This window comes from Acomys russatus, chromosome 6 (assembly GCF_903995435.1).
Source record: "Acomys russatus chromosome 6, mAcoRus1.1, whole genome shotgun sequence".
NCBI lineage: Eukaryota > Metazoa > Chordata > Mammalia > Rodentia > Muridae > Acomys > Acomys russatus.
Genome location: NC_067142.1, coordinates 48,061,581 through 48,076,598, shown reverse-complemented (window position 1 = coordinate 48,076,598; position 15,018 = coordinate 48,061,581). Strand labels below are relative to the sequence as shown.

General features: G+C 36.7%; 1 protein-coding gene across 6 annotated transcripts in view; it reads left to right on the top strand.

Annotated features, from left to right (window-relative positions):
• Positions 1-15,018, top strand: part of Swt1 (SWT1 RNA endoribonuclease homolog) — a 51,121-nt gene that overhangs the window by 13,361 nt on the left and 22,742 nt on the right. For all 6 annotated transcript variants that reach the window (XR_007830780.1, XR_007830781.1, XM_051147552.1 and 3 more), the window contains 7 exons: positions 617-743; positions 1,983-2,084; positions 3,003-3,191; positions 4,923-5,016; positions 5,953-6,098; positions 8,709-8,872; positions 10,735-10,873. Coding sequence is in view for 4 of the 6 variants with exons in the window: in XM_051147552.1 (XP_051003509.1) it covers positions 617-743; positions 1,983-2,084; positions 3,003-3,191; positions 4,923-5,016; positions 5,953-6,098; positions 8,709-8,872; positions 10,735-10,873 (961 nt within the window). In the remaining 2 variants the exon portion in view is untranslated. The remainder of the gene's footprint in view (positions 1-616; positions 744-1,982; positions 2,085-3,002; positions 3,192-4,922; positions 5,017-5,952; positions 6,099-8,708; positions 8,873-10,734; positions 10,874-15,018) is intronic.

Genomic DNA, 15,018 nt, shown 5'->3' with positions numbered 1-15,018 from the left:
AGACATTCTTGATTTGAAGTGGAGACAGATTGAATCCAGGACCTTACACGTGCTAGGCAAGCTTTCTAGCACTCAGCTGTAGCCTCAGCTCACATGCAGTAAGAGAAAGGTGACTCTTTAAAGTACTTTGAAATGAGAAGAGAAATGAGAATGAATTTATTTTGATGCATGTGTACTAGGTTTTATATAAGGAACTTTACATGACTTACTTTAGTAATATATAAAAATCCTTGATGGGTAGTGGTGGTGCACAGCTCTAATCCCAGCACTCGGGAGGCAGAGGCATTCGGCTCTCTGTGAGTTTGAGGCCAGCCTGGTGTACAAAGTAAGTTCCAGGAGAACCAGGGCTACTCAGAGAAACAAAACAAAAAGTATTAAAGAAGATAGATGAAATTTGATATTCTTTATAGATGGGCAAATTAAATTCTAAAGTAGTAAAACAGTTTGCCTGAGGCTACAGAAAGGAATTGATTTTATAACTGTGGTTATAAATCCATATGTTTTACTGTGCTATCTCTATGTCGGTAACACGTTTCCATGATGTATTGCTTTCCTTTCTTAGTAAATATCTGCAGAAAGTAACTCAGATACTTCACTGGGGTCTTTTACAATTCAGATGCAGATAGTAGAAGAGCTCCATGCTGCACGCGTGGGAAAAAGTGTGGATTTACCTGTGGTTCCACCATCTGGAGAGTTAATGAGTATGGAAATTGACTTGGTGGAAGATGATGTACATTCTTCTGGTATACTCTGTGTTAATTTCTGTGATCTGTCCTTCTCTAACAATTGATGTGCCAATATTCAATTTTTATAGTGAAAATGTTAAATGTGCTTATTTAAAATCATAATGGCTTATCTTTTATCCTATTAGATCATTACTAGAATTTATCTTTCTCAAGAAGTAATTAGTCTTGCTCTTAATTATAACTTTCAGTTCTTTTAACTGTTTGCATAAAGGTATTATTTTCATGGTTTTCTTGTTAATATAGTAAAATTTTTACTTGTGGGAACAGATAATGGCAGTTGTCCAAAGTTCTGGACATGGTAGTGCATGCCTGTGGTCTCAGCACTTGGGAGGCTAAGGCAGGAGGATTAGGAGCGCGAGACCATCTTAGACGACGTAGAGTTCCAGGAGCCTGTTCTATATAGTCTTATATATTCCTTGTCACAAAATAAATTTAAGAAAACGAGATTACCCTAATTAGTATACTAATTTGAATTCTCTATAAAGAATATAGTGCTACCTTTTATTCATATTTAAAATACTCATATTTCATAAATTTCTAAGCATTTTTCTATATTATTGAATAGGAAACTCACTAGATCTTCCCAATAGTCCTATGGAATAACACTACTACTTTTATACATATTTAAGTTTTTAATGATATTTTATTGAGGGTATAATAAAATTAATTGATACTTCTTGAGTGTATAACTACTAGGGATGCAGGGCAGGATTTAGAACCATAGTTATTGCTGGGGCAAATCAGTTTGTGATTAAAATATATCCCCAAAGTTTATGATAGCTTATTAGGGTGGGAACTTACTGTTTTTTCCCTTAAGAATTGAAGTAACAGGAGTTTTGGAGTGCTTTTGAAAGGGCTTCTTCCCATAGAAATGCTCCCCAAAATAGTTCTCTAGTCTTGACCCTGTTTGTTCCTGGGCTCCGACTTCACCAGGCCTTACCGCCTCTGACCTAGACAAGGCTGCCTCCATCCTCCTCTGTTCAGACTCTCTGCCTTAAACAAGCTTGTGAGTCCTACCCAGGGAACCCTTGGCTGGGGAGAAAGTCACACAGCAGCAAGTGATAGGTCAGATAATTAGCAACCTTGAGGATCCTTTGATTGATTCTTCTTTTATACCATTAAGCCTTCAAAACAGAGAAGTCTTAATTAAATTAATAACCTATACTTTGATGATACCCAAATTTAGTCATAATTTAATATCAAGTAATGAAATACTGACTTTGCTCTTCTCTCTAGCAAATACTGCCTCAGACAAAAAGCTTCTAATTGTTATTGACACAAATGTTCTGATGAATCATCTCAAATTTGTTAACATTTTGAAGACAACAGAAATACCAGGTACTTATAAAACATTCACAGATCCTGATTTTCTTTTGGGGGTTGGTACTTTATATTAACAGTTGTTTTTCTCAGTCATACTCCATCATCTGAAGTTTTTAAGATGATATGTTTAATAGTGTAACCTAGAAATCTAAAACACTTTGGATGGCATTTACTATATTTTAAAATTGTTTATTGTGAAATTATTTACATTGTAAACCGTGATTATAGGAGTCATTTCTGCTAAATTCATTCTTTTTATAATCTGGTAGTTTTTAATGTTTAAATTCTTAAAAAAAAAACAACTAGTTGTATATGAATGTTTTATCTGCCAAAGAGGGCATCACATTATGGATGGTTGTGAGCCACCATGTGGTTGCTGGGAATTGAACTCAAGACCTCTGGAAGAGCAGGCAGCACTCTTAACCACTGTGCCATCTCTCCAGCCCCTTGAATTCTTTTTTTTTTTTAATATATAATTTATTCACTTTTTAAACAAATTTTATGTGCATTAGTGTGAAGGTATCAGATCCTTTGGAACTGGAGTTACAGACAGGTGTGAACTGCCATGTGGGTGCTGGAAATTGAAACTGAGCCGTCTCTTCAGCCCCATGTTTAAATTCTTAACATTCTTTTGGCTTTTGGATCCTTTTTAGTTTCCATATCTTAGGTATATCATTTATTTGTGTACTTTATTTTTTACATTTATTTGTGTGTGTGCACATACGTGTATGCCACAGCATATGTGTGGCAGTTAGAGAGCAACTTACAGACAACTTGTCGGAGTCTGTTTTTCTCTTGCCGCCATATTAGTCATCAGGCTTGGCAGCAAATGTACTTGTTGCCAAGCCATTTCCATGGCCCAGAGACCGTACTTTAAAACTTTGGCTTTTAGAAATTGCTGTTGGATTCTAAAAAAATCTTTCTGTCTTTTAGGCTTTGACACACTTGTGTTAATAATTCCCTGGGTGGTTATGCAAGAGTTAGATCGTATGAAGGCAGGAAAATTACTAAAACATGTCCAACATAAAGCTGTACCTGCGATTCATTTCATTAACAACAGCCTCAGAAATCAAGATAGAAAGCTATGGGGTCAGTCATTACAGCTGGCGTCCCAAAAACTTTGTAAGTATTGTTCTCTTGGATATGCCTCGATACAGATTTGTTTGGGTGCTTGCTTAATTTTTGGAAAGAAATGATTTAAAAATTAACAGTGTGTTGCCCTTAGACTGTGAAATGTAAAGGGTGTTGTGATAATTGTGGCTTATGTTGGGAATCTTTGGTTTTGTTTTAATGTCTTTCTTATCCTTTCTTAGGCTATGTTAGTATTTCACACATAGTGATTATATAGTTTTTTGCATACTTGGCTATACTATAGAATTCGGATTGCCCCTTCTTTTTTGATGTACATTTCCATTCTATTGCTTCCTCTCCTTCCCTTGTCTGTCTCCTTTCTCTTCTCTGCTTAGCCCTTTCCTTCCTTCTCTTTCTTTTTCTGTCTTCCCTTCTTACTTTTTGTGTTTTCTGCCAAGGGCCCATGTTTCATTTCTTGCACTTCTCTAAATGCAGTGTTTTAGAGGCTAAGGAAAAGCAGACACAAGAAATTTTGTTACAGACCTTATAAATTGAGAAAATTTCAAACATGATGCAATTATATATTTTACTTATAGTATTTGAGTGATTGAATTGAGACTAGAATACATAGCTTTTGGTAACCAGATCTTTAACATTCTGATCACATTTCTATCCTTTGAATCCAATGTCCAATTTAAGTGAAGTCTGGATTCACAGTTGTGAGGACATTGTTTTGCTGTCTTCATTTTATTTAATGAGTTTTCTGCTTTTCAGATATATTTTTAAAAAAATAGATACTTAGGCAAGTTTTAGCTTTACAACAAAACTGAGCAGAAGTTATGGAAATTTCTCATATCCTTCTTAGTTCCATGCATAACAATTCTCTTATAATCAATACCACCTGTCAGAATAAGAAGTATACTACAGTGACATGTGATGGTGCATGCCTTTAATCCTTGCAATTGGGAGGCAGAGGCAGGCAGATCTCTGTGAATTCAAGGCCAACTTGCTCTATATAGTGAGTTTCAGAACATCCAAGTATACAGAGAGACCATGTCTCAAAAAAACCAAGAAAGAAAGGGAAAAGAAAACAAGTATTACAATCAGTGAAACTAAATTGATGCATCATTGTCACCCAGTTCACCTTGTATGGATTTGGAGAAATATATAGTGGCATGTATCCACCATCAGAGTAGCTTCATTGCCTCAAAACCTACATATTTTTAGACCTTTTATTTTTTGTTTTTTTCGAGGCAGGGTTTCTCTTATAGTCCTGGCTGTCCTAGACTCACTTTGTACACCAGGCTGGCCTCGAACTAATAGAGATCTGCCTGCATCTGCCTCCCAAGTACTGGGATTACAAGCATGTGCCACTATGCCCAGCCATGTTTTTAATTTGTAAATATTGCCTAGATTAATCAGGTGATATGAGATTTCTTTCTTATCTTCGTGTGGGAATATTTTTCTGGTGTGTGTGTGTGTGTGTGTGTGTGCACGTGCGCGCCTGGGTCTATTCCTGTGAGTGGGAGTCAAAGGTTGATGTTTGGTGTCTTCCTCAGTTGTCCTGAGGAAACAGGCACTTTTTGACTGAGCTGTTGTCACAGCCCGCCCTGTCCCTACCCCAGCTTTTTCCTCATATTTTCTGGGTCTCACTCTAGCCCAGGCTAGCCTTGAATTTATAGCAGTCTTCCTGCCTCAGCCTCTTGAAAACAGGAATGACAGGCATGGGTCAACGTGCTCAAATAATGTCTAGATTATTGATAGCCTTTGCTTGATTTACAGATGGATTGAGTGACGAGAACAATGATGATCGAGTATTAAAGTGCTGCCTTCAGTACCAGGAATTATTCCCATGTTCTCTCGTCATTCTGTGCACGTGAGTGTCATAGTATTGTGATTTAAAAAAAAAAAAATAATAGCTTATGGCAAAGAATTTTTAGAAATTATATTTACCAAATCAACAATTATTTTCTAAATCTACTACTAATCATATTCAGCTATTATTTTTTTGTGATATATGATTTCAGAGGAATAATATACTAAATAGATGAACTTTTTTGATAAACTTTTATTTAGTTTAATTTAGATAGTATTCAGAACACTTTTAAGAGAGGAAGAGGAAAAGTTGGTATCAAAATCTTAAAGACTTTGTTAGTTATATGAGGTAAGAAGTTGGTTATTTTTTTGTATATAAGAAGAGGGTGAAGCTTAGGAGCTGGAGAGATGGCTTAGCAGGTAAAAAGCATGTACTGCTCTTACAGAGGACCTGAGTTTGGTTTCCAAGCCAACATCAGGCAGCTTGTGACTACCTAGAACTTCAACTCCAGGGAATGTGACAGCCTCTTCTGGCCTCTCTGTGCACCTGTGCATGTGATGTGCGCATGTGTGAACACACATACACAGATATTGACAGAAGATTAAAAGGCAGAATATAAAATTATACAGGTGTTAAAGAGAAGTTTATAGAAGCTTCAAATAATACAAGCTTTAATCTTTTTTAGGTTTGATTTTTGTAATTTTAAATTATGCGTATATTGTGTGGGAATGTGCACGTGAGTGCAGGTACTCTGAGAAGCCAGGGGCGTCTGGTAATGTGAATGAATTAGAAGCACTCTGAACCACTGAGTGAACTCTCCAGTCCCATATAAATGTTTTTATCCAGTTCATTTCTAAACTTTTAAACTATTTTTAATGTTTATATTGGTAATTAATCAATCTTTGACTAGATCTTGTGCTTGAATTGACACATAGTTGATCTTTTAAATATATAGTTGATTTTCTAAAAAATTTTTTTCACTAACTGGACCTTTAGGGATGATAGAAATTTAAGAAGTAAAGGCATTATAAGTGGTGTGAAGTCACTCAGTAAAGAAGAATTGGATGCAGAGATACTAAACTTAACTCTGAACACAGATATGTGCCATCAGCCTTGTGTTTCTAAGCAACAGTTGAAAGCAGGTAATATTTTTACTATGAATAATTAGAAATACGTATTATACACTAGTATTTTTGGGGGACATTTGAAACTAATTATACAATTTTCACCTTGTACATTTAAAATAATAGTATGTTTGGAACACTTGCCCATATATATTAAGTAAAAATTATAAAAATGCAAAAGCAGCCGGGTATGGTGGCACAAGCCTTTGAACCCAGCACTTGGGGAGGCAGAGGCAGGTGGGTCACTGTGAGTTCAAGGCAGCCTGGTCTACAAACTAAGCCTAGGACAGCCAAGACTACACAGAAACCCTGTCTCAAAAAATAAAAATGAAAATAAAATGCAAAAGCAAACTTTACTGTTATTGCTGTCCATGTCCATATACTTTTACCAATTATTTTCTTTTTATCCATTTCTCATATTTTTTTATAATCATTATGGACATGATAACTTGTTCCTTGCAAAATACATCTTTTAAATTATTAATAGCAAATACTCTTTGTTTTGTTTTGTTTCAAAACAGGGTTTCTTCTGTGTAGCCTTGGCTGTCCTGGAACTCTCTTTGTAGACCAGCTGGCTTCAAACTCAAAGAGATCTGCCTGCCTCAGTCTCCTCGAGTGTTGAGATTAAAGGCGTGCGCCTCCGCTCCTGGCTGGAAATACTCTTTTGAAGTGTAGCATTCTAATGTTTTTGTTAAATTAGCTTCATATTCCTAATCCCTTATTAATATAGAAAAAGCAAATATCATACAACTCTAGTAATATAGTTTTTTCTTAAAATTTAAACTAATAAAAATATAAAGGCAAATCTGCTTTTTAAAAATTTACTTTTTTTTTTTTAAAGATTTATTTATTATTATGTATACAGTGTTCTGCCTGCATGTACACCTGCAGGCCAGAAGAGGGCGTCAGATCACATTATAGATGGTTGTGAGCCACCAAGTGGTTGCTGGGAATTGAACTCAGGGCCTCTGGAAGAGCAGGCGGCACTCTTAACCACTGAGCCGTCTATTTACTTTTATTTTATGTGCATTAGTGTGAAGGTATCAGATCCTTTGGAACTGGAGTTATAGACAGCTGTTAGCTGCCATGTGGGTGCTGGGAATTGAACTTGGGTCCTTTGGAAGAGCAGACAGTACTCTTAACCACTGAGCCATCTCTCCAACCCTGCAATGTTGCTTTTTTATTAGAATGATCTGTTCTGTGACTTGATATTTGATGGACTGTTAAATTGCATGGCACTATCTATAAATGTATGTAAACTTTCCCTCCTGTGGAAACACTTTCCTTCAGTGCTTAGTGGTGCGTCCTATGTTTTCACAGGACCAGAGTTTAGTTCTCAGCATTCACATTGGATAGCTTACAACCATGTAGAAATCTAGGTTCAGGGGTCTGACCACCTTTTCTGGCCTCTTCTCCTCTGTGGGGAAAGTAATTGTTGAGGTTTTTAAAACTTAGATATACTTTTATAGGCAGTTGTATAAATATTAATATACTCATATATATTGCTTCCTTCCCTTTTTGAGAATAGTATATCTTGGTATTCAAAATGACATTTGAGAGGCATTACAGCATATTTTAGTGTATGTTTTTTTAGCAGTAAGCTTTCACTTTGCACATTATATTATGCTCATCTTAAATCCTTAGCCAGTATTTGTGGAGATAAGAAAGGCCTTTAATATTTGAATTTGCCATAAGAAAATTGCAGTTATTTTTAGATGTAAAAGATATTAATGAAGCTGGGCATGGTGGCGCACACCTGTAATGCCAGCACTCATGAAAGCAGAGGCAGGCAGGTCTTTGAGTTCAAGGCCAGCCTGATCTACAATGTGAATCCAGGACAGCCAAGGCTGCAGAGAGAAACCTTTTCTCGAAAAACAAAGCAACAACAACTAAAAAGGTATTAATGAGATGGTAACAACTGAACTTAAGAAAGCTTATTTTGAAAGAGGATGGCATGAATATAGATAAGCCAGAAGCTTACTTTATTTATATAGATTGAATATGTCCTGCTTTGGGGAAGAAGAACATTTTTGATGTAACTGCTAGGTGTAAAAGCAAGGTAGTCTTCTAATTCTTCTGGTTGAAAATAATAAAATTCGTCTCAGCATTGAGAAGGGAAGTCCCTCTCCTAATTGTTTCATTTTTGTGGGTTTTTTTTTTTTGCTTGTTTTTTTGTAATAATAATAAAAGAAATACTTTAATGCTAAGAGATGGGCAATATAAAAATATGTAAAATGAGGCCAGCACCATTGCTTACAGCACAAAAAGAAAATAGTAAAATTCAATTTAGTTAAAATAACGTTTTTCTCATATTTCTATTTAAGTTAAAAAAAAATCATAGGGTTTTTGTTTCGGTCAGAAACCTTAAGTGGGGTTGGGGATGCCACTCAGCTGGTAAAGCGCTCCTAGCATGAGCATAGCTCTACCTTCTGATCCAGGTACTGAACCAACCGTGCATGGTTGTCCATGGTTGCATCTTAGCACTGGCAAGTAGCGACAAGAGGGTTCAAAGGTCAGGGTCATCCTTAGGAACATAGCAACTTTGAGGTCAACCTGCTTGTACTGCTTGAAACCCTGTCCCAAAGTAACAAAACCTGTTTTAGTAATGCCTGAAACTTTGTTTTAAAGCAATAGCACCTGTAAGAGAGACATCTAAGGAAGAATCTACAAATTCTGGACTGTCCATTCTCCTTGAACACATTATATGTGATCTTGAAAAATCTCTTGGGACAGCTTTATCTTCAATATTAGAAACAGAAATGAAAATTGCCTTTGGAGATCTTTGGATGGAGGTACTTATTTAGCTATATTAGTTGAGATCTCTTTCTACTATTGATGATTTGTTGTCTTAGAAGATATTTGTGTAAATTAAAAGGTTTTACAGTAATCCATAGCTCACATTTCCTCTGAATTTTGATAACTTAAAATTTTAAAAATAGGTGTTATATGTTTATTTTGTGTGTGTGTGTACAAGTATGTGTGTGTGTACATGCATGTGTTTATCATGGTGCTCCCTTGGAAGTCAGAGGACAAGTTGGCAGGAATCGGTTCTCCTAACATGTGGATCATTTGGATAAAGGCCATGTTGATGGCAAGTGCCTTAGTGAACCGAACCATCTTTATGATGAACATTTCTTACAGGTTAGGACTGTATAGCCTTTATTTATTTTGAACAGAGCAAAAGTAGGTATATTTAGGAAAAATGAGAAAGACGAGGTAGTCCAAGAGAAGATTCTGTGTTTTTTTTTATTAATTAACTAATTGTTATTGGCTACATTGATCTCCAAGAGCTTAAATTGAATCCTTAAGAGTCTCCCACAAGGACCAGGGATATAACTCAGTTGGTAGAATGGTTGCCTAGCATGCATGAAGCCACAGGTTTTTTCCCCTAGTTCTACATAAAGCATGTGTAATGGCACATGCTGACAATCCTAGCACTTGAAGATAGAAGTAAGAGGATCAGGATTCAAGATAATTTTTGGCTATGTAGTAAGCTTAGGTTACAAGAGACCCTGTCTCCAAACAAAAGAAACAAACAATAACTACTTGGCTCATTAAATTTGATTTGGTCAAAATATTTGACAAAAATATCTATATATTTGACCTTTATGCCATGTAAATATGAGAGTAAAAAATGATCATAATAAGATATTTTGAATTTCATAAGTGCTCTGTCTTTTCTACAGTTAAATGAAACACCAAATTTAGCAAACATGATTTTAAAACGTTTAATGTTTGTTTTAAATCAAATTTGTAATTAGGAGAAATGCTACAGCTCATTAATTGTAGCTGAAATGTTTATTCCAGTTAGTATAAGATTCTAAACCTTGCCAGTGTGATGTGTTTGGTGCTTAACAATATTTTCAACTGCTGATCCAAAAATAATAATGAATAATAAGAAAAGATCTAGGAGGATTGGTATAAATTAGATATTTTATAGAAATATGAATGATTCAGAAAAAGGCATTGACATCTTCCTGAATTATCTGTAAATACCTATATTTATCTATTTATAAATATATCTTCTTTTAGTTATCTACAAATATGTCTCTGTAAGAATGTAGCAAATAAGTAACATTTGATTTTTTTTTCTGTATAGATTTTCCCTTGGGTAGTATGAAATATTTAGATTATTTTGCTTATAGAAATGACCATATAGAAAAGTAGATTAAGAGGTTGGAGTGATTACTCAGTGGTCAAGAGCACTTGCTGTTCTTGCAAAGGACCCATGTTCAGGTCCCAGCACCCACATGGCCACCCACAACTGTATCCTCAATTCTAAGGAATCTGATGTTTTCTTCTGGCCTCTGTGGGGACCAGGTGCATACATGCACATTAAAAAAGCATTCATTTAAAGAAAGGAAAAAAGTAGATTGAAGTACCTTTCTGATAAAAAACTATGCTACTTCTATAATTAGAGTTTGCTTTCTTTGTATACTTAAAAGTTATGAAACTAATGATTAATAATGCAAATTTTATAAAAATCAATCTGTAATAGACTCATCACTTTAAAATTGTAATTAGTACCTCTTACTTTACAAATAGTCTGACTAGCTATAGTTTTGTTAGGGGTATGTATGGAAGTTCCTATATTGGTATATTTAAATAATAGGTAAAGTAAATCAGTAGATGATGATTTTGTAATACTTTCTAGGTACTGTACTTGAAACCACCATGGACTCTAATAAATCTGTTACAGTGCTTTAAAAAACATTGGATGGCTGTATTTGGATTAGTTATGGAAAATAAATTGCTTCTAACTATTGAGAGCCTATATGAAAATCTCTCTAAAGGTATGAGTCTTCTTTTTTACTTTCATAATAATCTGTTAAAGCATTAAATCAGTCTAGTGTGGTGGCACATGCTTGTAATCCCAGCACTTGGGAGGTGGAGGCAGAAAAGTCAGAAGTTCAAGGCAAACTTCTGTTACATTGTGAATGCAAGGCCAGCCTAAATTATATGGGACTTTTTCTAAAAATAGACAGACAAGCACAAACCAAGCAAAATGGATGGAAGAGATGGCTCAGTAGGTAAAGTACTTGCTGTATAAGCACAGTGACCTCTCTTCTGATCCCTGGAGCCCGGTAAAAGCAGTGTGCAGCAGTGTGCTCTAATCCAGAGTTTGGGAGATGGAAACAGGCTGATTGCACACCTACCATGCACTTCTGGGGATTTGAAGTCTGGTCCTCATGGTTGTGCAGCAAGCACTTGAACTATTAATTGAGTCATCTCTCCAGCTCCAAAAGTAGCTTTTAAAGTACATATTATTTAAAAGTGTCTAGAAACATTAACAATGACACCAGTTATGTGACGGTTTAAAAAATTCATTTAGCTGCTTTTGTGTGATTATCTTCCTAAAGGTGAGCAGTATTCTGCCCTAACATGTAAGTGGAAAGGTGATAGGTAGTAGTTGTTACTGGAAGTAGGGAGAAAAGCTAAAGATCCAATAGCTGTATCTTCTTTGTTTTGGTTTTTCCAGACAGAGTTTCTCCATGTAGACTTGGCTGTCCTAGAACTAGCTCTGTAGATTAGGCTGGCCTGGAAGTCACAGAGATCCACCTGTCTCTGTCTCCCTCCTGCTGGGATCAAAGTTGTGTGCTACCACTTCCTGGCTTGGCTGTATGTTCTATTAAAAATTAGTTTTCCAGTCATTGGGTAACTAATTATTAGTCCTTGATCTAGATAAATCTGATACCTCTTGTTTAGTGGCTTGTGGAGAATATATAACTCCTGGTCTAAGGTTAACTTTGTTTTGAGACAGGGTCTTTTAAAAAAAAAAAAAGATTTATTTATTATGTATACAATGTTCTGCTGCATGTGTGCCTCCCCGCCTGAAGAGGGCACCAGATTTCATTATAGATGACCTGTGAGCCACCATGTGGTTGCTGGGAATTGAACTCAGGACTGGAAGAACAGCCAGTGCTCTTAACCTCTCAGCCATCTCTCCAGTCCAAGACAGGAGCTTATGTCCTAGGCTTGTCCTGAAATCAATATGTGTCTTAGGATGACCTTGAACCCATGAGTCTCCTGTTTCTCCCTCAAGCGCTGGGATTAAAGACATGTGCCACCACGCCTGGCTGTTTACTGTTGTTTAATAGCAGTGTCCATAGTTGTTACATTGTACATGTGTTTGACTTCAGTATACTAAGCTTAAATCCTTGTATTAGTTCATGGAGAAGTGCTTGTAAATGACTGTACAGAATTCATCATTCTTATTTTCTTATTTTGCTTTTATTTCTCTCTTTTAGTTTTTTGAGACAGCTTCTCTCTCATGTAACCCGGGCTTGCCTTGAATGTGCTTGTATAGTTAAAGCTGACCTTAAAAGTATTATTCCTCTATTTTTTTTTTTTTTTTTTTTTTTTTTTGGTTTTTGGAGACAGGGTTTCTCTGTGGAGCCTTGGCCGCCCTGGACTCTCTTTGTAGACCAGACTGGCCTTGAACTCAGAAATTCACCTGCCTCTGCCTCCCCAGTGCTGGGATTAAAGGTGTGTGCCACCATGCCTGGCTTTTGTTCCTCTTCTTTAGCCTCTCAGGTTCTGCGGTTGCAGTGTGCAACTTTACCCAGCAATAAGACCTTTTTAGTGGAAATCAATTGATTCAAGGATAAACACAGGCTACCTGGGAAAGTATTCTTTAAAGTGTTAGGGTCCAGAAAAGACCCCAGGCTCAAATAGTATGCAAACAACATAGAACATTTATTCTGTAGAAATCCAGCATGCTGGGGTCACCTGACAACCCCGTATGAGTTTGTAGGCTCTTTTTAAAGACTTTTAGGGGAATTCCTAAGTCGGGGGTAGGTAGTCATTAGCATGTTGTGATCACTACTCAGACATGTTGGTGACCCCTTGTGAGCTTGTGAGCTCACAGGCTCTTTTTACAAGCATTGAAATTACAAAGATGGTTAAGTAATCATTTAAACTAGAAAGGGCAAACTGAGTAAACACGGCTACTCTGGCCAGGTCATGAGTACATCAGTCTGTACCACATGTAGTATATTTTATTTCCTCCCCAGAGAAATTTAGTCATTGACTTTAAAAAGAGCTAAAAGTATTCTTGTCAGGAAAAGTGCTGATTTGGTGTGGGAAGTGGAAGTATGGATCAAGTGAAGAGTCTTTACTATAACCATCCTAGTAAGTTAGAGTTACTAAGTATTGCTGGGTGTGGTGGCACATACCTTTAATCCTGGTACTTGAATTCAAAGCCAGCCTGGTCTATATAGCTAGTTGCAGCCCAGCCCAGTTACATGGTAAGATTCTATATTGAAATATAAAATAAAAAAAATTACTGAATAATTATTTAAATGTTTTTTTCCTTCTTTAAAAAGGACTTTATTATTCATTTTTATTTTGTATGAATATTTTTGCCGACGTGTCATTCTGTACCACATAGATGGAGGCCATAAAAGGACAACAGATCACCTGGATCTGGAGTTAGGGTTGTTGACCACCACGTAGGTGCTGGGAATCAAATCCAAGTCCTCTGTGAGTACAAATGCTCTTAACGGCTGAACCATCCCTCCAGCCTTTAAAAGTATTTTTACAATTTCATTTGACTCTTCAGAATCCCATGAGCAAATTCTTATATATAATACATGGGGATGCTATATTTGATTTTAACTCATTTTTCCAATGGAAAGCCATGCTCAAATTTAAATATAATAGTTTCTGAAGTGAGCATATAGCTCAATCAGTAAAATGCTTCCAGACACTCTTCAGGACCTGAGTTCAATCCCCAGAACTCATGTAAGAAAGCTAGATGCAGTAGTGGGTATTTGAATACAAGGATAGGGTAGGAGATAAGACAGGTGGGCCTCTGGACCTGCTGGCCAGCAACCTAACCTAACTAGGCAAGCTCTAGTCCAGTCCAGTGAGGGACCTGCGAGGAGGAATACCCGAGGTTCTCTGCTTCCTCAAGTGTGAGTGGGGGGGGGGAAGGGAGAGAGAGGGGGGGGCGCGGGAGGATGGAGCAGAGCCTCCAAAGCCATGAACATTAAAACAGAAGCAAAGCAAACATTACAGTATAATGATTGCCTTTGGGAAACAACTACCTTGCATTTTGGTTTAACGACGGAAAGATTTATCTTTTCCCTCTTTTGTTTTGTGACATTAGAAATTTACTTTATTTCATTTTCAAATGTTTTGTTTTTGTTTTTGTTTTTGTTTTTGGAGACAGGGTTTCTCCGTGTAGCACTGGCTGTCCTGGAACTCACTTTGTAGACCAGGCTGGTCGCGAACTCAGAGATCTCCCTACCTCTGCCTCCTGAGTGCTGGGAGCAAAGGTGTGCATCACCACGTCCCGCTTTTCAAATGTTTTTTGTTTGTTTCAGGCATTCCCTCACTATGTAGACAAGACTGGCCTTGAACTTGTAGCAATTTCCCTGCCTCTGCCTCTTGAGTACTGGAATTACAGGCATGAACCACTATGGCTTCTTCATAACTTTTTAAACCTTTGAAATGATTGTCACCAACAACTTGGGAATTTAGTGGAAATTTTTTAGCCTAATGAGAAAGTTATTATGGTAGGTTGTCTTAATTTATAGGAGGAAATTTCTAGCTTCTTTTGTTTCTTACTGTTGTTCAAAGTCTGTTTACTAGCTGAACTCTTTTGTATATAAAGAAATAACATATTTTCAATTTTACTTCTCATGTGATGAAATTTCAGGTATGGTTTCGCATGATAGTTGTTTAATCATGACAGGAGCCACCTTTAACTCACTTGCTCGCCTCTAACATTCCTGTGTAATAGTTTATGTGGATGTGACAGCTTCAGCTTTGAAAACACGACACTGGGTTTTTCTCTAGTGATTAGTCCTTTTCAACTGAGGAGTGCAATATTCCACTTTCCTTTCCTTTGAAGTTGGCTGTGTTCAAGGAACTCCTAGAATCTGAAAACAGGGCCTGAGAGATGGCTCAGCAGTTTAAAAGTACTGGGTGTTTC